At 55.0% G+C, this 17,727-nt stretch overlaps 8 protein-coding genes across 8 annotated transcripts; 5 read left to right on the top strand and 3 right to left on the bottom strand.

Annotated features, from left to right (window-relative positions):
- Window positions 1-61: 61 nt before the first annotated feature.
- BU26DRAFT_525739 (uncharacterized protein) lies at window positions 62-1,905 on the bottom strand. The gene is made up of 3 exons (XM_033830575.1): window positions 1,743-1,905; window positions 1,265-1,572; window positions 62-1,215 (listed from the first exon to the last, which is right to left on the bottom strand). The coding sequence occupies exons 1-3, from the start codon at window positions 1,819-1,821 to the stop codon at window positions 85-87; spliced, it is 1,518 nt and encodes a 505-aa protein (XP_033675844.1). The 5' UTR covers window positions 1,822-1,905; the 3' UTR covers window positions 62-84.
- A 121-nt stretch (window positions 1,906-2,026) lies between these two features.
- Window positions 2,027-3,078, top strand: BU26DRAFT_191879 (DASH complex, subunit Spc34). Its single transcript, XM_033820520.1, has 3 exons — window positions 2,027-2,118; window positions 2,166-2,573; window positions 2,624-3,078. Exons 1-3 carry the CDS (start codon window positions 2,045-2,047, stop codon window positions 2,937-2,939), a joined length of 798 nt encoding a protein of 265 aa, XP_033675843.1. The 5' UTR covers window positions 2,027-2,044; the 3' UTR covers window positions 2,940-3,078.
- A 73-nt stretch (window positions 3,079-3,151) lies between these two features.
- BU26DRAFT_191863 (uncharacterized protein) lies at window positions 3,152-4,377 on the bottom strand. The gene is made up of 3 exons (XM_033820519.1): window positions 4,149-4,377; window positions 3,766-4,003; window positions 3,152-3,706 (listed from the first exon to the last, which is right to left on the bottom strand). Exons 2-3 carry the CDS (start codon window positions 3,964-3,966, stop codon window positions 3,290-3,292), a joined length of 618 nt encoding a protein of 205 aa, XP_033675842.1. The 5' UTR covers window positions 3,967-4,003; window positions 4,149-4,377; the 3' UTR covers window positions 3,152-3,289.
- An 89-nt stretch (window positions 4,378-4,466) lies between these two features.
- On the bottom strand, window positions 4,467-6,651 carry BU26DRAFT_470049 (uncharacterized protein). Its single transcript, XM_033825332.1, has 3 exons — window positions 6,348-6,651; window positions 4,981-6,132; window positions 4,467-4,931 (listed from the first exon to the last, which is right to left on the bottom strand). Exons 1-3 carry the CDS (start codon window positions 6,510-6,512, stop codon window positions 4,710-4,712), a joined length of 1,539 nt encoding a protein of 512 aa, XP_033675841.1. The 5' UTR covers window positions 6,513-6,651; the 3' UTR covers window positions 4,467-4,709.
- Window positions 6,652-6,772: 121 nt separating this feature from the next.
- On the top strand, window positions 6,773-10,022 carry BU26DRAFT_544793 (tetrapyrrole biosynthesis, uroporphyrinogen III synthase; the record flags this gene model as incomplete). The annotated part of the gene is made up of 6 exons (XM_033831752.1): window positions 6,773-7,680; window positions 7,770-7,878; window positions 8,469-9,191; window positions 9,346-9,407; window positions 9,461-9,669; window positions 9,719-10,022. The coding sequence occupies 6 exons, from the start codon at window positions 6,773-6,775 to the stop codon at window positions 9,787-9,789; spliced, it is 2,082 nt and encodes a 693-aa protein (XP_033675840.1). The 3' UTR covers window positions 9,790-10,022.
- A 303-nt stretch (window positions 10,023-10,325) lies between these two features.
- On the top strand, window positions 10,326-12,000 carry BU26DRAFT_586992 (uncharacterized protein). The gene is made up of 6 exons (XM_033834671.1): window positions 10,326-10,771; window positions 10,827-10,937; window positions 10,988-11,062; window positions 11,115-11,166; window positions 11,228-11,413; window positions 11,466-12,000. Exons 1-6 carry the CDS (start codon window positions 10,386-10,388, stop codon window positions 11,847-11,849), a joined length of 1,194 nt encoding a protein of 397 aa, XP_033675839.1. The 5' UTR covers window positions 10,326-10,385; the 3' UTR covers window positions 11,850-12,000.
- Window positions 12,001-14,024: 2,024 nt separating this feature from the next.
- BU26DRAFT_441668 (uncharacterized protein) lies at window positions 14,025-15,766 on the top strand (the record flags this gene model as incomplete). Its single annotated transcript, XM_033824468.1, has 3 exons — window positions 14,025-14,283; window positions 14,896-15,243; window positions 15,375-15,766. The coding sequence occupies 3 exons, from the start codon at window positions 14,025-14,027 to the stop codon at window positions 15,764-15,766; spliced, it is 999 nt and encodes a 332-aa protein (XP_033675838.1).
- A 755-nt stretch (window positions 15,767-16,521) lies between these two features.
- On the top strand, window positions 16,522-17,698 carry BU26DRAFT_511974 (uncharacterized protein; the record flags this gene model as incomplete). Its single annotated transcript, XM_033827343.1, has 4 exons — window positions 16,522-16,553; window positions 16,597-16,875; window positions 16,910-17,013; window positions 17,313-17,698. The coding sequence occupies 4 exons, from the start codon at window positions 16,522-16,524 to the stop codon at window positions 17,696-17,698; spliced, it is 801 nt and encodes a 266-aa protein (XP_033675837.1).
- Between the last annotated feature and the right edge of the window lie 29 nt (window positions 17,699-17,727).

The following is a 17,727-nucleotide window of genomic DNA, read 5'->3' as shown; positions in this document are numbered from 1 at the left end:
GTGGATCTATCGATGCTCGCTAAGAAGCACGACTATCTTACACCGTGCACCGCTCTGTCCCCATGTGCCGTTTTCATTCCTTGTCTATAGACCGTCGAAGTCTCCAGCTGCATCATCCTCATCAATATCGCCCTCCTGGATCTCCTTAGCAAGCTCCCGCTCCCGCTCTCTCGCCTCTTGGGCATTCTTCAGCTCCAAGCGATGCTGGTTCATAGGATATCGCATCGCCTTGACGCACTCATCGTGCAAAGTCAAGCAAGCTCGGATACGCTCGTGGAAGGCCTCGCCAGGTTCGCGCGTGGCATAGATGTCGCCGGCTTGCTTTGTCTGCATGAAGCCCTTCTCGTGGTCGATTGAGGCCTCAATGACGCCGTCGCGGATAGCCTTTGCAACAATGTACTCAGCCGACTCTTCGCTCTCCAGCCCGAGGCGAATGCAGATATCTCGTAGCGAGATGCGCGAGTAGGACAGCGAAAGCATGCGAATGCCGGTCTTGATGACGTTTTGTCGGAGACGGAGGATCAAGGTGTAGGTACCGTCGCGGTGGAAGGTCGAGGCGAAGGTGGCGACAATCTTTAAGAAGCCTTGGAGATCACCGACACGGACTGCTTGAACGAGGCGGAAGTACGGCTCCAACGCATACTCAAGGCGAGGCTGGCTGAAGACAGCACGGTCTGGAATATCACCCATGAGCAACTCCACCACGATCAACAGCTTCATAGAAGCCTGGTAAAAGCCGGCCGCGACCGAGTTCGTTGGAGACTTGCGGGTTGCGCTTGTGAGGTGGTCATGCGCCTCCGTGTAAGACAGTTGGATCGCCCGTATGCGGCCAAGGTAGTAGAGGTACCTTGCGACCTGGTTGTTTGGGGCATTCGGAGGGAACTGGGTTTGCGCGACGAGGAGATCGGCCTGTGTGATATCGGCGGTGGAGATGTAGTTTCGCAGGAGCAATGTCGTCACCGAAGCCTGTGTGTCCTGGTCCTTCCGGAGGACGGCGCTGCGTAAGGCCGCAAGCAGCTTTCCACGAAGCGCGATAACGGGCGACTGCTTGGACGGCGGTTTCGGATCGAGCTCTTCGTGGAAGAGCGAGAAGTAGAAGTAGGCTTTCGCGGCTAGGGAATCCAAGGTTCGCCTGTTCAGCTCCCGGATCTTGTCTACTAGCTGGGACGAGAACTCGGCGCCCTCCTCATAGTCTTTCTGGTCGTAGAGATACACCTGGAACGGTCAGCCGCGACATCGGACAAGCCTGCTTCGTCGCACATACCTGGATCAGGATGGCTATGTAGACGTCGATCTCAGGTATCGGCTCCTTGGTGCTGCCCTTGTTCTGCTGAATCTCCTCCTTGTACTGAGACACTACACTCTGTATAACCTCTCCATCCATACCAATCGCCTCGATGAGCACCCTCGCAGTGGCGTTGCTCGGCGAATACGTCAGGACGATGACTGAACATAGCACGCGGTCGGTGAGCCTCTTCCGGAGGGACGATATTGATCGAAGAGCCCTAAGCGTAAACCGCGAATCGAACTGGGCGACGGCTCGTTCCAGCAGGGTGAAGTTGCCTCGAATGTCTTGGGCGGTTCGGTCAGCTCGGTCTGGAAACGAATACTTGTTGGAAGCCAGATTCGTAGCAATCATGAAGGTCGGGCACATGCGACGATGCAGTTCCGATGTCGTGGTGCAGTAGGAACAAGGACATGAAAACGTAACCATGTTGCGATATGATACGGGAGCCACTTACCAGCGACCGCCTTCTGCTCAACATTCTCGGCTTTGGGCTGCTCGCCCTCGGTGACGACGCCTTCCATATTCTCCGCCATGTTGATCGTTGGGGTATGTTTAGGAGGGCAGAGGAGAAGGTACGAGCGGCGGTTGTGGGTAGGCGGAGGCAGAGGGCTGAGAGCTTAGGTAGGTGATGATGAGGTCCGAGAGGCGGAAGCTCTAGCTGGTGAAATCGGCCCGATCATTTCTCCGACGTGATAAACAATGCAAACACACCCCCCGCGTTCAACATACAACGGGTTTTGCAGAGCTGAATAATATATGTCCGTCATGACGCTCCTCGACGCTCACCTGGAGCAAATATCGCTTTGCGCCCAGTCAATCGCCGAGCTACCGTATGTTTACACCCTGGGTACAAAGCTCCCGTCTAAACGCGTTCCAGGTTTCCCCCACCGAAGATCTTCACGAACGCGCTGCTACATCCTCACGATATTACGACGCTAATCCGCGACACTGAAACGCATGAACGTGCTCTCTTCTCCGTGCCTCCACCTCACCCGCCGCTAAAAGCTCAGAACCCTTCGGCAGGCTCCAATCGGCGCAACACAATCTTCAACCCCAATGGAGCCGCTTCCAGCATATCTGGAGGAGGCGCGAACGCTGTCCGAGCACCCAAGCGCAACACGGCGGTCGCAGCGGTATTAGGGACAGAGTTAGTTGAGAGGATACGGAGAGGAGGCGGAGGAGGAGTTGGAACTGGGCTGGGCTACCGAACGTATGACGGGGGCAATAGAAACGAGGTCGATGTGGAGACACTACTAGAAGGCGCCGAGAAGTTGCTTGGGGTATAGTAAGTATATCACGCGCACAGAGTATGGAGTTCCTCTGACCAGCTGGCAGTCCTATCCCTGGTGCTGCAGAACGAATCGCCGCGATGCGCCAGCGACATAGCAGACTGGAAGCGTCGATCGAGTACTACGAGTCACGGATAGCCAACCAGACTACACAGCTGAGCAGACTGAACCGATCACGCGAGTACATAGATGATGAGTCTGCGGAAGGGGGACAGGAAAACCAAGCACCTGTCTTCGAGCCCATGACTGAGGAGGATCTGCGGCGGGAGGAAGAGGAGGTTAGGCAGCTGGAGCGGAAGAAGAAGGGACTAGAGGACCGGGTAAACTCAATGGGCAGGGATATATCTGGTGTGTTGCGGTGAGATGGTGTAGGGCGCATGTGTGGGAGAATTGAGGATGCAACATGTGCTCTACAGTAAGTAAGATACCCAAGCATTGAAATAAGAGAGATGGCTTCCGCATGTCTACTGTCTCGTTTTCATTTTACTGTTCTTTACTGACCACGGTTACGACTGAAGCATATGTATTGTACTCCGGAGCCCCCAAGACCGTATGAGACCGATGCTGCAATGAATTCAATACATGATCCATTTGTACTTTTGTACATGATAAGAACTTTTGGTCATACTCGCACCTAAATATGCCAAGGAAGTTTTTGTCGAAAGCCACCCTGTTGTCCCGTCATATCATCGTAAACCCAAAGCCAATCCCTCTACTGGGCCTTCCACTGTTGAATCTCCGCCTCCGAAATCTGTCTCAACTTGTTTACCGCCGGCGACTCTCCCGTAGCGACACCCTTAGCCAACTCCACGAATCCACCGATCATTGTGCGCCTCGAGATCGCATACTGCACAGTGCTCGCCCTCACACGGATGATCCCAATGCGCGGGTCCTCTGGACCGCCGTCATGCGTGCCGTCACCGAGGTCGCCGATCCATGCCTTCAGTGCGGGAGAGTAGTGCTTCCTGACAACTTCGCGGTCCGTCTCTACGGTAGCGTGGCCGGAGATGGATGCCCACTCGCCGGATGGAGTGATGAAGGCGATATTGATGGAAGGGTGCGTCTTGAGGTCGTCGGTCTTGCCGGATTCGGTGTTGGTGTGGAAGAGGAGCTCGAAGCCGTTGCCCTCCTGTACAGTGTCAAAATCGGGACCTCTTCACATCCCATGGCGGGTTAGCTTATTCGTACCTTTGCAGCCAAAGCCATGGCTCTTGAGGCGAGCAGATCACTGCCAGCTGTCTGGGTTGTCATCATGGCGAATTTCACCTTGTCGATGAAGTTCTGCAGGTCCTCGACCTTCTCCTTGAGAGACGACGAATCATCGAGGTTCTTCTGCGTGTACGGATCCGCGGGCTTGGAGCCAGTGTCCGCATTGCTGAAGGAAGACATTGTAGGTTGGATATTGCTTAAAGTATTGGAGGTTGTACTATAGCAGGTTTGTTAGTGTACGAACTCGATGGTGCGATTCGCCAATGGGACTATACACCCCCCCAAAACACTATTTGCATTTGTAGCTGAAGGTCTCAAGACTGCATGAACAGACTACCCACATGAAAAAAGACTGTACTCACAATTCAGGTTTGATTGAAGCGTTCGGGTCCCGTAATGAGCACCGTAGAGGCTCACTTATTTAAGAACGGTCGGACGATCATCCATGACGTCAATCTTCCGTTTGTCACATACCACAACCAGAAGACCCCACCATATGGGGTAATCGCGATCTGACGAATTGCACCAGCGCCGTGTGCATCGCGATTTGCGGTTTTCGATGGCCCGAGACAGCCTTGTGGGGCAATCGTCAGGTCAGGCGAGCTCATTAGAGAGGGTTTACCACCTAGACTCTTTCGTCACCGGGTCCATCCCAAAACGAGACGAAGAGGGAGTGACTTGGAATAATGACCTTAGTTTAGGTATTCAGCATCCTACAATTGTTGAATAGAGACGTAGAATACGTTTGCGACCATGCGAAACAAAGACATGCCAGTCCCGTTCCGTGACCATGCCATGCAGAGCCAGGAAATACGCTCGTATCATGAGAGCTAGGAAGACCGGCCAGCATTCTAGGTGAAAGCCTAGACAAAAATGGCTAACTTTTGCAGACTCATATCCCCTCTCTATCGCATATTAGCATTCTATGCTGCTGTCTCCTCCTCCTTATCCTCAATCGAAGCCTTCTTGAGCTCCTCAGCCACATCTGCTTCAGCTTCCTTCTCCTGCTCGAGCTCAGCAGCTGCTGAGACTTTACCGCCGTTGACAGCCTGGTTCTTCTGCGCTGGTTTACGCGCTGTGTCTGTTGCGCCTTCGACCTCCTCAGCATCCAGACGATCGATCTCCTTCTGGGCCTTGGCGATGTTCTAACGATTCGTTAGCACACTTACACGTAAGACACCTTGCTCTACTCACCTCCTTCGTCTTGCGGTCCTGGTCTTCCTTCCAGTGGGCGAGCTTCTCCTTGAGCTTCTCAACTGTGGAGGGGACTTCAGCTTGGCTAGAGGGAGCGTCGACGCCAACCTTAGCCAGCTCTTCGATGATGCCTATATTAAGATTGAACTTAGAACCCTCCGCCGGGGCAGCGGCTCCTTTCCGGCCCTTCTTGCCCTTCTTTCCACCGCCGCCGATGAAGTAGTTCTCTTCATCTTGGTCCTTCTTAGAGATACGCGTACCCTTGAAACCAGAGTCGTCGACAGTTCGCTGTGCGGAGGCAGCGAACTTGCTAGCCGCAGTTGCCTCCTTGGCTGGAAGCGCGGACGGGTCAAAGTGACGGATCAGGCCTTCGCAGGCGAGAATCTCATCCTGGTATGCAGGTGCGCTGGCTTCCTCGAGACGTCTGGCAGCGGCCTCTTTGCGCTTGCTCGCCTGGTACTCTTGCTGCTCCTGACGCCTCCGTTCCTGGCGAGCCTTGCGAGCCTGGTAGTCGTAATCGGCAAATGCGCGCTTCTGCTGGTAGTACTTGTCCTTGAATTCCTTCATAGCCATGTACTTTTCCTGTTGCTCGGCGCGAGCCTTGTCTGTTGCATCCCGTAGAGCCTTCATGTTCTTGAATGCCTCGTCTTGTTCGCCCTTCAAGCCGTCCAGCTCAGTCTGCAACTCGGTGTACTTCTGGCTGAGGGCCTTCTGTTCCGGATCGTCCAGCAACTTTTTCTGCTCTGTGATCTGGGCCTTGATGTCGTCAATCGCTTTCTGCTGCGCATCGAAGCCGGCGAAATTCTTCCGTGCCTTGTTGAGGTTAGTAATCTCGCTGAGCGCCTTCTTCTCGTCCACCAACTTCATCGTGCCAGTGTCCACCTGCTTTTGAAGACGAGCAATTTCGTGGTCCACATCCTCAACGCTCCTGAAGTTGACACGCCCCTTTGAAGTCTTCAGCTCGTTTAGGCGCGACTTGAGTTGTTCGTCCAGGCGCTTGATCTTCTCGTGGATGGCGTTCCGCGATGACTTGTTGCCCTGCTGCGTCTGGCGAATGTTGTTCAGCTCGGCCTTCAGTTCCTGCTGTCGCTTCGCGTTCGGGGAATCTTTGTTGTTCGGTCGCGCGAGGTCTTGCTTGGCTTTGGCGGAATTCTGAGGAGTTAGTTAGCGAAATGTTACCAACGCACACGCCTCGTCCCGGTATGCAAGTAGCCGAATGCTACTGAAAAGTAGCAAGCTCTCGGTCCAGCTTGCAAAAAGATTCGAGAAATATCTCAACGCGCACCCACACAGGCAATAGCCCAGGAATGAGCAGCGCGAGTTGTTGGAGGGAATTGGCAGTGGACGGATCATGGGGAAATACTGACGAATTTCTCCTGCGCTGCGGCATGATCTTTCTCAAGCTTCGCAAGCTCCTCTTTGAACTTGGCCTCATCTGGCTTCTCAGGTTTGACGAACTGCTGCTTGCCCTCTGAGGCAGAGGTATCGGCAGTGGCCACCTTGACGGCGGAGGGGGTAGCGGCGTCGGCCATGCTCGCGCTCGATTTGACTCAATTGGCTTCGTGAAGCTGAGTCTGCGGTGCGGCGGTGGGATGGCGGGCGCCGGAGTTGGTCGTCTCGTGGAGGGAGCGGGCGGGTTTAACAAGACCCTGGCGAACCCTAAATTTCCAGCGGGCGACGTTGCTGAAGAAATTCGGCCCTGTGCATGCAACGTTACCCGTCTTGTCTTGGCGTACCTGGCCCGCACATGGGCCGCTCGCTTATCGGCCTCGACCTTCACTCCTTCCTCGCCATGTCCAGGAACGCCGGGGAGAAGACCCCCATTCTGTTGCTGAAGACGAAATCATCGCCTACGGATACGTACGAAGAGTTCTTCTCTACGTTTGACGAGGGTCGGTATGAGCCCGTCTTCGTACCAGTGCTAGAACATAGGTTCAAGCAGGATGCTCTCGACCAGGTCCGCCGGCATATTACGAATGGGGAGTTCGTCAGTATGGACAGGGGAGTTCCGCCAGAGTATGGTGCCATAATCTTCACCTCCCAGCGCGCCGTGGAAGCATTCACCCAGGTCATCGAAGGTCTCAGGACGGAGGGCTCTCTTTCCCTGGGCGCTTTGCTACCGGAAAGTATTCCGTTATATGTCGTCGGGCCTGCTACCGCGCGCGGACTGAGGGCTTTAAGTCTCCCTTGCCCAATTCTTGGCGAGCAAACGGGTAACGGGGACGCCCTTTCGAGGTTCATCCTGGAGCATTACAATGGCATATACGAAGGCTCGGAGAATCCATCCATTTTATTTCTCGTAGGCGAAAAGAGACGGGACATCATTCCAAAGGCACTGCAGTCAGAAGAGCTTCTACCCGAGCGCAGGTCGACAGTGGACGAATTGGTGATATACGAGACCGGGGAGATGCAAACATTCAAGTCCGACTTTTCATCGATATGGCACAAGAATGCAGAAGGCGGGAGGGGCGGGCAATGGGTCGTTGTGTTCTCTCCAACCGGATGTCGGGCTATGTTGGAGAGTTTGGATCTCCTGGATAGCGAAACCGGCAAGGTCAAATCAGGCAACCCCCCAAGAGACATTCTCATCGCGACCATTGGACCGACCACTCGCGACTATCTGGTCAATGAGTTTGGCTTTACGCCTGATGTTTGTGCCCCAATGCCCAGCCCGGAAGGTATTGGAGAGGGTATCAAATCGTTCAACGCGCGTTGAACGAGCTCTCCATAGGACACGCGTACCAAAATTGACAGCCCGGCTGCTTATGGACTATGCAAACAAATAAGAGCAAAATATATTCGTCGCGCCGTGGACGAGTCGCTGGTGATGTGTGCGGCTCGCAGAGGAAGCATGTTTCCAGAGGACGCTTCCTAGAGGAAACCCCACAGTCCTGGACCGTCATGAAGTTCGATGCGCAACCTCATAGCATGTTTCCAGAACTTATTCCGAAGCACCACAAGAGATATATACCCGTCATACGACCGTCGCTGGTCCAACGTGCTGCCTAGCGTGACTTCTGCATTTACTGTGATAGATAGGCTCGATTATTCAATATATATACCATTGCCATCTCCAACCCCTGCTTAGGCTGCTTGCGGGGCAAGGCTAGCACGTCCCAGCCGCTGGCCTTTTACAAGAGACTCGCTACACTGCGCTAGCAATCCGAGCAAGGGGGAAGCCGTACAACATGAGCAATTGCGATATGAATGACGTCAGCCTTACGGATGGCGGAAGCACGTGTTGAAGTCGCGCTAAAGACAAGTGGAGAACCAGGAACAAACTTCAAGCTGTGGAAGCATTATTCCTACATCAATTGAACACCCAAATCCCACTTGTCGACAACAATCCATTTCGCAACTATCAAGAAAGAAGAACAATGACTACTAGCACTCGCTCTTCGACGCGCAACGCGGGCAACACGAGCCCAAAGGACGAACAACATACCGAGGCCGGCTCGAAGAGAAAGGCCGACACCACCTCTCTGAAGCGGGATCGCAAAGCCGCGAAGAAACAGACGACCATTGAGGAGACCATTGGTGAGGACACGGTGAAGGATGCCCCTGAGGATACCGAGATGAAGGAAGCCTCAGAAGACGAGAAAGAGGAATCTGGTCAGAATCAAGAAGAAACCACTGCGGAAACTAAGGACGACACCGAAAAGACCAGCAAAGCTGAGGCAAACGGCGGAGAGACCGTACAAGAGTCTCCAGAGCGCGGGGAGAAGCTGCCATCAAATATACTCGAAAAGGGCATCATCTACTTCTTCACTCGCAACCGGGTGGGAATCGAGGAAGCTGAGAGTGTGGGCGATCTCCAGCGTACCTATTTCGTTCTTCGGCCTTTGCCAACCAGCGCTAAGCTCGGCGACGGCGCTCTCCCGGACCTTGAAAACAACCGCTTGTTCGCTTTGCCCAAGAAAGTATTCCCAAAGAGCCACCGTGATCGCTTCATGGCTTTTGTTGAAAAGGCGAACACGGCCATCCAGGACCTCAAGGACAACTTCTTCAAAGGCGAAGAGCACGAGACAAAGACAGCTGGTACGCGTCGCACAGAGCCAGTCACGACCGTTGCAGAAGGCGTGTATGCCATCACTCGCACGGAGGATCGCACTACCCACCTGAGTTACGCAGTCACGATTCCATCTGAGCTGGGTGAGGTCCAGGCTGACCTCGGACTGCGATCCCAGGGCAGCTTCATCATGAGCGTCAAGGTACGTAGGTCACTGTACACATTCCAGCATGTCTCAGACTTCAACCGCGGAACGCTCCCTCTAAAGGGCCTCCAGCAGGTAAAGACTTAAGACATGCTAGAGTGTGCGCTCCCCTTATCTGAGACATCTGCTAAGTGTACCGCCACCTTTGCAGAATCCCGAGCGCCCTGGACCAGCTAGTGCTCGACTCCCAAAGGGTCCGGAATTTCCGCAAGAGTAAGCCTGATTCGCTAGGGCTGCCTCCCTTCACCCGCTGACAGCATTCACAGAATCATTGAAGAGTTTCGCGGCTTGGCATGGACTGAGGTGAAGCCCAAGTATCTCGATTACAACAACGTCCAGATCCTTCTCATCGGGGAGAACACGGAACATGCTGTTGAGCCTACGACGAAGGACAAGAAGCACGGCAAGGAGGCTCCGAAAGAGGAGCTGGAGGAGCTTGAGCACGAAGATGAGCTTAGAATCAAGCATCTGCATGGTATGTTCCATTATCAGCACCACGGCGTCAATCACTAAGCATCAGACAGGCGATGATTCCATTTTCGATGATCTCCAGATCAGCAAGAAAGATTACCCCAAGGTTCCCAGTACCTGGTGAAGAGGCGCAGGATCTGGCCCGGCGAGGCGATTACCATTTTCTTTGGCGTTTAATCTACGGACGCGTGGCGTTAGGTATGGGCGGCAGGCACTTTGTGCGCCCCCGAAATGTGTCTGCACATATGGCATCACGGGTCTTACTAAGCTGAGGTAAATCAAAAGCGGACGTATGTTTTTGAGAGCTTCCGTGGGCCGTGTTATGGTCACAGGCACCAATTCAGATGAAGCATTCTCTACAATCTGCAAAATGCCACCCCAACTACGCCTTTCACTTCGACTGCTCCTTCCACAGTGTCTGCTCCGTTAGTGAAGGTTCATACGGTCTAATCCGGGCCTTCTCCTTGATCTGGTGAATGTGAAACCCCTCTTCTGCTACACCGCCTTGGTGAAGGTGAAGCCTCAACGTAAGCAACCTAACCGCGCTGAGCGGGGTCGATGAGTGATAAATTTGAGCCTTTACCATGTGAGTTATAATCTGCTCAGGCTGGCGATAAATGACGCTGGAGCCCACTTCCTGTCCATCACCGGTTTCTACACCTCTCTTTGTCGCCGGTGCCGTATCCATTCGTTCAACAAGCTTCGCGTTCGGAGTTCATCATGTCGTCCGACTATACCCTCGCTTCGGAGGAGCACTCGTCCATCGGATGGCCCCTTCAGGCCTTTGTTCTGGGAGACTTCACCTCAGCCGGCGCTTGCGAGCTTCATCTTGACCGCGAAAACTCAGAGTTCGGTCTACTGTATCGGCTGGAGCCATCTGCAGCTGTAATGGCGCAGTTCGCTGATAATGACGGTCCTGTCTTCTTCCATGCTGCATGGGCTCTTGCTGCTTGTCACCGATCGAATGGCACCTGCAAGAAGGTCACGATTCTTTTGCCAAATTGCCAGGTCGATCTAGAATTCATGCACCATGAGTATGCCCAGACGTTCCTAGCGACGTTAAAGAGCTTGGCCACGAACGCATTCACCGTATATGAGGTCACAGTGTGAGTATCATCTGGCTCGTTCAGTGATGTGTCGGCTGACCGCATGGCTGTACAGTAACGTTGCATTTCAGCGGAAGGATTTCGATATGGTAAAGATGGGCTACCGTGCTCATGCCAATCCGGCGTGGGGCGTCGTATCCGATCCCATGACCACATCTATCAACCGGTATGCTTTCGTGAGACCTACTCTGTGGGTTTAGAACTGACGTGCCATAGGCTGTGGAAGACCGGTGAATGGAGCGACTTCATGGTCATCGCGGGAAACAGGACGTTCAATGTTCACAAATCAGTGTAAGGTCTCATTCATGAAGCTGTGAGCATCCACTCTGACTCCGAATCCTAGTCTATGTCCGCGATCGCAGTACTTTGCCAATGCCTGCAAGGGCGGTTTCAAGGTATGCCTAGTCTCTTCGTCAGCCAGAGTCGAACAACGGCACAAATGCTAATGTGCCGAAGGAGAGTGTCACTGGTCACATCAAGCTCGAAGAAGATGGAGCAACCATCGAAACGCTGCTAGCCGAGATGTACAATGTAGTCAATTCCGTTACTGGATCGATCTACACCAACTTCGCGCTCAAGCCCGACATCGAAAAGGAGTTCGTAATGCACACTCTCCTGAAGCTCTTTATCGCGTGCGACAAGGTATGTCCTATCATTCCCTAGCCATGCATACGAGCACGACCGACACAGCCAGTATCATCTTGAGTGCATCAAGGCTCGCGCTGCCGAGGCATTCATCGACCGCCTTCAGTTGGTCCATGATCCGCTGGCTATCGTCGATCTTGCCTCCACCATCTTCAACGACTGCCCTGAGAGCGATCTGGGCTTGCGTACGAGCATAATCGGATACGTGGAGGCACGCATGCCCGCGATCCGCAAGGATGAGGGTGCGAGAGCCGAATTCTTGCAGTGTGAGCTCGTCATGCCAGCTCACCTTGACCGCTTTAGCGAGATGGTCGAGAAGGGGGCTCTGCAAATCACGACACAGTCTTCCTCATTGCTTCTCACGACGCCGCCGGTGTCCCCGACTAAACCTCGCAGAACAATTGCGATGAATCTTCGCAGCAGGGGCGCTTGATAAGCGTGCTCTGAATCCTAGTCACTCACAGTCCTTCGTTACGTCAGTTTGGGGAGGTTTTTGGAACGGTATTGGGAAAAGAGAATCGGGCTCTTTTGTCAACATGGAAATACCAAGGCCAGCATATCCGCATTGTCGATTGCTGGGATAGCGGTTGGATATATCAGTTGGACGCAGGGGGACTTCTTGAGTTCGTTGGGTGCATATCTGGACATATCTACAGATATCTACTGGGTATGATGTCTACTATTTGCGGGGTTGAATCGAGCGCGACGGGCCAGGTGGAATTGGTTTCTAGTTTTGCTTCAGCTTGCTGAAAGTAGCTCACATGGAAATCCATAGCTCGACAAAGGACAGATCGAATTGGTCATCGAAACACCGAAATCCCATCGCATAAAGCTTGGGATCTGAGATGTGGTCGCCCAATCTCCGAAACCTTACACCCACAGTGCCCGAAACGGATACCCGATTCTGACGCCTGAACTGTTCAAGGGATCCCAAACGTGCAGGCGGTGAGAAGCGAAGGCGGCCCTTTGGTGCGAGAACCGTCTCGATACGACGTGCATGAGAACCACCGTCTAGAAGAACTAGCTGCAGCTTAGTTCATCAACGTAGCCGGACATTTATCTGTCGCTTCAAAGTTCCGCTGCCGAGGGTGGCATGTGTATGAGGGGCATTGGCTGGATCTCCGGCTGAATCCTGGTGGCCGTCAATGCGCGTCCTGCTGTCCCGTTAGCACAATATCTTGATATTGAGCACAGCTTCCAGAAGGCTGAGAGAAGAGTAGTGGAGAGACGTCAGCGTTCACAGGCGCTCGGTGAGGATCGTCCTGCGGCTCGAGCGAGGCGTGATTGGCTCGCCGCTCGCGCCTGCTGCATCCGCATCCCTCCACCCACAGTGCAGCAACCACTTTCATGCATCCACGAGGCGGTGAATTACTGGCTGCTCCTCATGTCATGTCCTCCTCACCCTCCTTACCGGATGCTCGCCCTTCCTCCGCCGTCGAATGTGAAGCTGCCATGTCCAAAGTGCAGATCGCGTCTGCTCGCGAACCTTGTCCCCCGGAGAGCACGAGGCGTCGAAAGTGCAGCGCTGAACCCTGATTGCTCCCTTAGCAGCCGTCCCTAAGCCTCTCCTGTTGCACAACGTATGCTCTTGCTCGTCACCACGCTCGCCCCAAGCATGCAAGCAATCGCACTTTGCGTTACTCTCCAATTTCTGCCACCTTCCACGGCCGACGTCTCCATTCTAGGGCCACGCCAATATCAGATACACTGAGGTAAAGCGCGGCTTCCGCCAGCGTTGCTGCAGCCCTACCGAGTACACGTAGCATGGTGGGTAGAAAAAACAATCCTTATCCTCTCCGCTCCTGCGAGATCCTACAACCTCTTCCTTTACTGATCTCTGTGTATCGGCCCACAGACGGACCGTAGAGCATCCTTCGAGGGCCTCCTTGGCCGTTCACGTCATCACAGCCCAGGTCCGGAGGCCTCCTCAGATAGTCTCGAGGGTGCAGCATCCGGCTCTGACCTCCAATCTGCTCCCTCTGCCCCTCGGCGACGGTCCCTGCGCGTCAGAACCGCTCCCAATGAGACCCCTCAGCCCACGTCTCCAGCATGGGTAGACGCCGATAAGGCCGACTCGCGCAAGGCCAAAGGAGGCCGGAGCACTCCTCGAAGAGCTCCCAAGGCTTCATCGCAAAGCGGTACATCGCTAGAGGGCTCAGGTGCCGAATTGGACGAAGATACTGTTGGCTTCCTGCCCAAGCTCAGCCGGATACCAGAAGGGAAGGAAAGCAAGACCCTGAGGCGTCGGAGAAGCTCCACCGTGAGCTCACGGGAGGACACTACGCCCGCTCGTCGCCGTCGCCGACCTGCCGAAGATGCAACATTGAGCCGCCGACAGATCAGACAGAAGCACGGCTCACTGCAACGTCGTGCCGAAAGTCTTGCCAATTTACCAAATCCCTCTCTAATATCGGTACTTTCAGGCCTTACCCAAGTGTCTAGCGCATCTAGCGGAAGCAACTCAACCATCACGCAACAGTCATACGATAAAAGTCATATAGTCAAACGTAAACCGACGAAAGAGAGAAGGCGGCTGCAGATCAAAAGAGCCCTCCCCCGAAGGGACTCTGAAACCATGGAGTCCCAACACGCCGGCGTCTTTCGATACATGAATGATTCATTGACCTCAGAGCAGTTTCTCAATGGAGACTCTCCAGATAATCGACCCTCATCTTCATCTTCATCGTCTAATGACAGCGAGGCTAGTGGACTTTCGTCAAATGCTGAACAACCTGTTGTGGAATCCCCTCTAACGTCACCCGCGTCAATGAGAAGACCAGGTCATGATGGATCACATGACGATGATGGACTCACTGAGTCGGATAGATCAGTGCGCGAAACAAGCCCTGAGTCTGCCCACCAGGCTAGTGTGTCCGACGATGTCGAAGAGGAAGATGATGAGGGAGAAGAGCATGAGGAAGAACTCGAAGAAATGCCAGAGGATGAATACAGCGACGATGAAGACGGTGACGAGGATGCTTCCGCCGCTGACGATCACGAGGGTCATCCTGAGCACTCGCATCATATGGCGCTAGATAGGGTTCCGCCTCCCCGGCTTCCGTCAGCAACTTCTTCCCACCATAGTGATCATCACACTCGCCGCCTTCGACGCCAGGAACAGGCCCTTAATGAGCATGTCTTGCAGAGCCCTCAGCCTCAGCGGGATTTTCAGTTTGTTGGAGGGCCATCCCCGAATCCTTACCCCACAATGCCTTTCTACGATTCCTATGTACACTCTGGTACTTCGCCGGTCAGCTACTATCCTACGGCACCTCACGCTCCTCCGCCTGCGCCTCCTCCGCCGCCCATAGGCTACTACTCCCCCCCGCATGTGCCGCCTGTGTCCTATTCGCCGGGGAGTGAAAATCACTTTGCCATGGCACCTCGCCCGGCTATGGATGCTCCCAGTGCTCTGGTCCAACCTCCACCGTTCCACCACTCTCCTACCCACCCGCCTCATTACCAACCGCATCCAACAGGGCCCGATCTGACTAAGACCACGGTGGTGGGTTACGAGCTGCTGGCGGACAAGCTGAGCGAGGTGCCAAAAGATGGCCGAATTGTTCCGGGAGAGGAAGCTGTGGTACCCATGTATCGCAAGTTCGAGCATCTGAACCATCGCGTCCTGCTTCACCTCCAGGATGAAATTTCGGAGCTCGAGGAGGAACTTCGTTGTCTGGACGAGTGCATCGCACAGTGCTCGCCGAGGGATCAAGTAGGGCATGTCCATCCTGCATCTAGACGTGGCGACGCCCGCTACGGGAACGAGCTGCATTATCGGAGAACAGAGTTGCTAGGTCGGGTCTATCTCAAGCTTGGCCAATACAGTAAGTTCCGCACCCCTTCGATGCACGCGCATTACACAGAGCGGGGTAACTAGACCCTGAGTGCACCAAGCGCAGTGCCCTACTGGGAAGGAAGGTCTCGTTCATGGACGGTAAACTGATTTCATGAGCAGACTCAGCTCTGTCTTCATTCAGCAACATGCTCAAGAAGCTGGATCCGGCCAACACCGAGGACATTCAGGCGTACCGCAGCTGGATAGAGAAGCGTTCACCGATCGACCATGCCGAGACCCGCTTTCTCGAGCGCAAGACTGATCTGCTCGCGGTGAAAGGAGGGAGGTCAGCAAGTAGCGTTGGTGGCGTCACATCTCACCAATCTGCAGCAATTTGGCTCCCACTGATCCTCGTGCTACCTCTCATGGCGTTCGCTATAGTTCCCGGGCTGCTTGGGAGGCTGTTTATCCTCACACTACTCGGCGGCGCGATAATGAAGCTACTAACGTCAACAAAGGAGCTAATGGACATGATGACAATTAGAGAGTGGGCGGGATGCTTTTCCATGTAAGTGCATTTTCTTTGATGGCGGCCACCACGAAGCGAGCGAGCACGACGCCATGGCAAGCCTGGACGCTGAAGCTGCGAGCTGGCGTATGCGGGGTTCTTGATATCTCCGAAGCCAGTTCGGCTGCCGCCAGTATAGGTCGCCGAACTGCTCCGGGCGCAGCTGAAACTGGCTGGGGGTTGAGGATGGATGAGCGGATATGTCGTCTGCCTCGTCTTTATCCACGTCTTAGCCTACCGCGCTCGCCGGTATCAGTTGCTGGCGTGCTCGACCCTAACGTCTTCCGAGCGAGGCTAATGCGAGGGGCAGCTATTTCGGGCTCATGGCGGTTCTTGCGGCATTGGTGCACTGACTGACTCGCGCCACGCCGCGGAGTCGATAAAGATCGACCAGGCACACGCCGCACAGACAGGTACCAGGTCTCTCGTCATCGGGCACGAGCAACCAACGTCGGAATTCGAGAAACAATTGTCCTGGGGCGGCATTGTCTTTTTTTCTTTTTGCTTTTATGATCTGCATGTCGACCATTGATGTTAATGTAGGCTTGCTGTTTGTTTTTGGCTGGATCGAGGTGTTTCTTTTGCGGGGCTCGCCGGCGCACTGGCTGATTTTCGGCGACGATCCCGGGCATAGCATATGAGGGTGTGCTGGGCTTCACGGTGATGGGTTCGCGGCTGGGAATAATGGCGTTTCTGCTATGCCATCGGATAATGGGCTTGGCGTATCAGGAACGGCGTCACCGGAGGGAGGGATGAGCTATGGCGGCGGTGGTGCTCAGCGCGGGAGCTAAGTGAGTCTATCGGGTAGCGGCTTACTGGAAGGGGACCTGATAGAGAGAGTGGCCTGATGTTGATGGCAAGCGATATACGACGGAGGCTGATTGCGTACGCTGAGTGTTTCTTGGTGAACTATCACCGTGTGGGCGGTGGCGCGCGTTCCAAGTATTGTCGAGAGCTGTCAAGACGGAAGGAGCCCATTAGAGTTCGGTACTCCGACGGCAGGGGCAGAAGAGATGCAGGTCTCCGTTCTGCTATGCTGTTAGACGTGTTGGGTTGCAGAGCTACTGTGCGGCGGCAGAACGATAGGGCAGCTCGAGGCCAGGCAGGCAGAAGGTAATTGGGGAGGGGCTGCTGACGGTGGTGCAAGCAATGCTTGGTGCCGTCGTGGAACCTTTCGTCGACTCTGGGGACGCCAGGCACCGGCCCAGCAGCTAGCGGGCGGCGGGGCCGTGCGCGCTGGTCAGGTGCTTGGTGTGTTGCTGCAGCCCCCTTATCCCGCACAGTTTCAGAAGCGCTGCCCTGGGCTGCCCTGGGCTTGCCTGCTTTGGGACGCAGCGGGCCAGTTTGAACATTTCATACGTTTGACGCCCGCCCGCTTGCGCAACACCTCCGCAGTCAATGCAGCCGCCCACCGCATCGCTCGCTGACGTTGTGTGCCGACTGCGATTCCCCTGACTGCCCTGCGCTGCTCCAGCACACTCGCCCGCTGCATCTGCGGCGTCGTTTGCCCCTTCACGCTTCACGCCCGCCCAGCTAGCCGGAACGCGCAGCACGCAGCACGCAGGCACACCCTGAAACGCTGCTCCTGCGCCCGCCCGACCAGCGGCCGTCGCCCGTCGCCATCGCCATACTTACGCGCCTACCCGCCGCCCGCTCCCTCCTTGCGCACACAACCACCCTCCGTCTATTCGCCCGCGAGACGCTGCAATCTTCCACCGTCCCCAGCCCGCTCTTCTGGAATGTGGCAGCACCGGCGCCCACTCGTTGCCTGAGATCCCCCCGCGCCCGCGCCCACCCACCGCTCGCCCACCACTCACCAGCTGCCGCCGCATCTCTTGACCCTCGCCGCCCGCGAACCGTCCCGCGCACGCCAGACATTCCAGCAATCCCTTCCGCGCGCTCCCAGAGCCCCATTTGCGACGCCGACCGCAGATAGAGTGCTACTATCGCAGACTCGCTGGACGG

The sequence above is a fragment of the Trematosphaeria pertusa genome (genome assembly GCF_010094035.1).
Source record: "Trematosphaeria pertusa strain CBS 122368 unplaced genomic scaffold BU26scaffold_27, whole genome shotgun sequence".
In the NCBI taxonomy this organism is placed as follows: domain Eukaryota; kingdom Fungi; phylum Ascomycota; class Dothideomycetes; order Pleosporales; family Trematosphaeriaceae; genus Trematosphaeria; species Trematosphaeria pertusa.
This window is presented reverse-complemented; position numbering and strand designations above follow the sequence as displayed.

Bases quoted from the DNA above. Each gene is read 5' to 3' on its own strand.
- BU26DRAFT_525739 (XM_033830575.1), bottom strand. From the start codon at position 1,821: ATGGCGGAGAATATGGAAGGCGTCGTCACCGAGGGCGAGCAGCCCAAA. The intron at 1,573-1,742 runs GTAAGTGGCTCC...GAACCGCCCAAG, and splicing joins TGAGCAGAAGGCGGTCGCTG to ACATTCGAGGCAACTTCACC. The intron at 1,216-1,264 runs GTATGTGCGACG...TGACCGTTCCAG, and splicing joins ACATAGCCATCCTGATCCAG to GTGTATCTCTACGACCAGAA.
- BU26DRAFT_191879 (XM_033820520.1), top strand. From the start codon at position 2,045: ATGTCCGTCATGACGCTCCTCGACGCTCACCTGGAGCAAATATCGCTT. The intron at 2,119-2,165 runs GTATGTTTACAC...AACGCGTTCCAG, and splicing joins CAGTCAATCGCCGAGCTACC to GTTTCCCCCACCGAAGATCT. The intron at 2,574-2,623 runs GTAAGTATATCA...ACCAGCTGGCAG, and splicing joins GAGAAGTTGCTTGGGGTATA to TCCTATCCCTGGTGCTGCAG.
- BU26DRAFT_191863 (XM_033820519.1), bottom strand. From the start codon at position 3,966: ATGTCTTCCTTCAGCAATGCGGACACTGGCTCCAAGCCCGCGGATCCG. The intron at 3,707-3,765 runs GTACGAATAAGC...GACACTGTACAG, and splicing joins CCATGGCTTTGGCTGCAAAG to GAGGGCAACGGCTTCGAGCT.
- BU26DRAFT_470049 (XM_033825332.1), bottom strand. From the start codon at position 6,512: ATGGCCGACGCCGCTACCCCCTCCGCCGTCAAGGTGGCCACTGCCGAT. The intron at 6,133-6,347 runs GTCAGTATTTCC...CTAACTCCTCAG, and splicing joins CCGCAGCGCAGGAGAAATTC to AATTCCGCCAAAGCCAAGCA. The intron at 4,932-4,980 runs GTGAGTAGAGCA...ACGAATCGTTAG, and splicing joins AGGACCGCAAGACGAAGGAG to AACATCGCCAAGGCCCAGAA.
- BU26DRAFT_586992 (XM_033834671.1), top strand. From the start codon at position 10,386: ATGTCGTCCGACTATACCCTCGCTTCGGAGGAGCACTCGTCCATCGGA. The intron at 10,772-10,826 runs GTGAGTATCATC...ATGGCTGTACAG, and splicing joins ACCGTATATGAGGTCACAGT to TAACGTTGCATTTCAGCGGA. The intron at 11,063-11,114 runs GTAAGGTCTCAT...TCCGAATCCTAG, and splicing joins TTCAATGTTCACAAATCAGT to TCTATGTCCGCGATCGCAGT.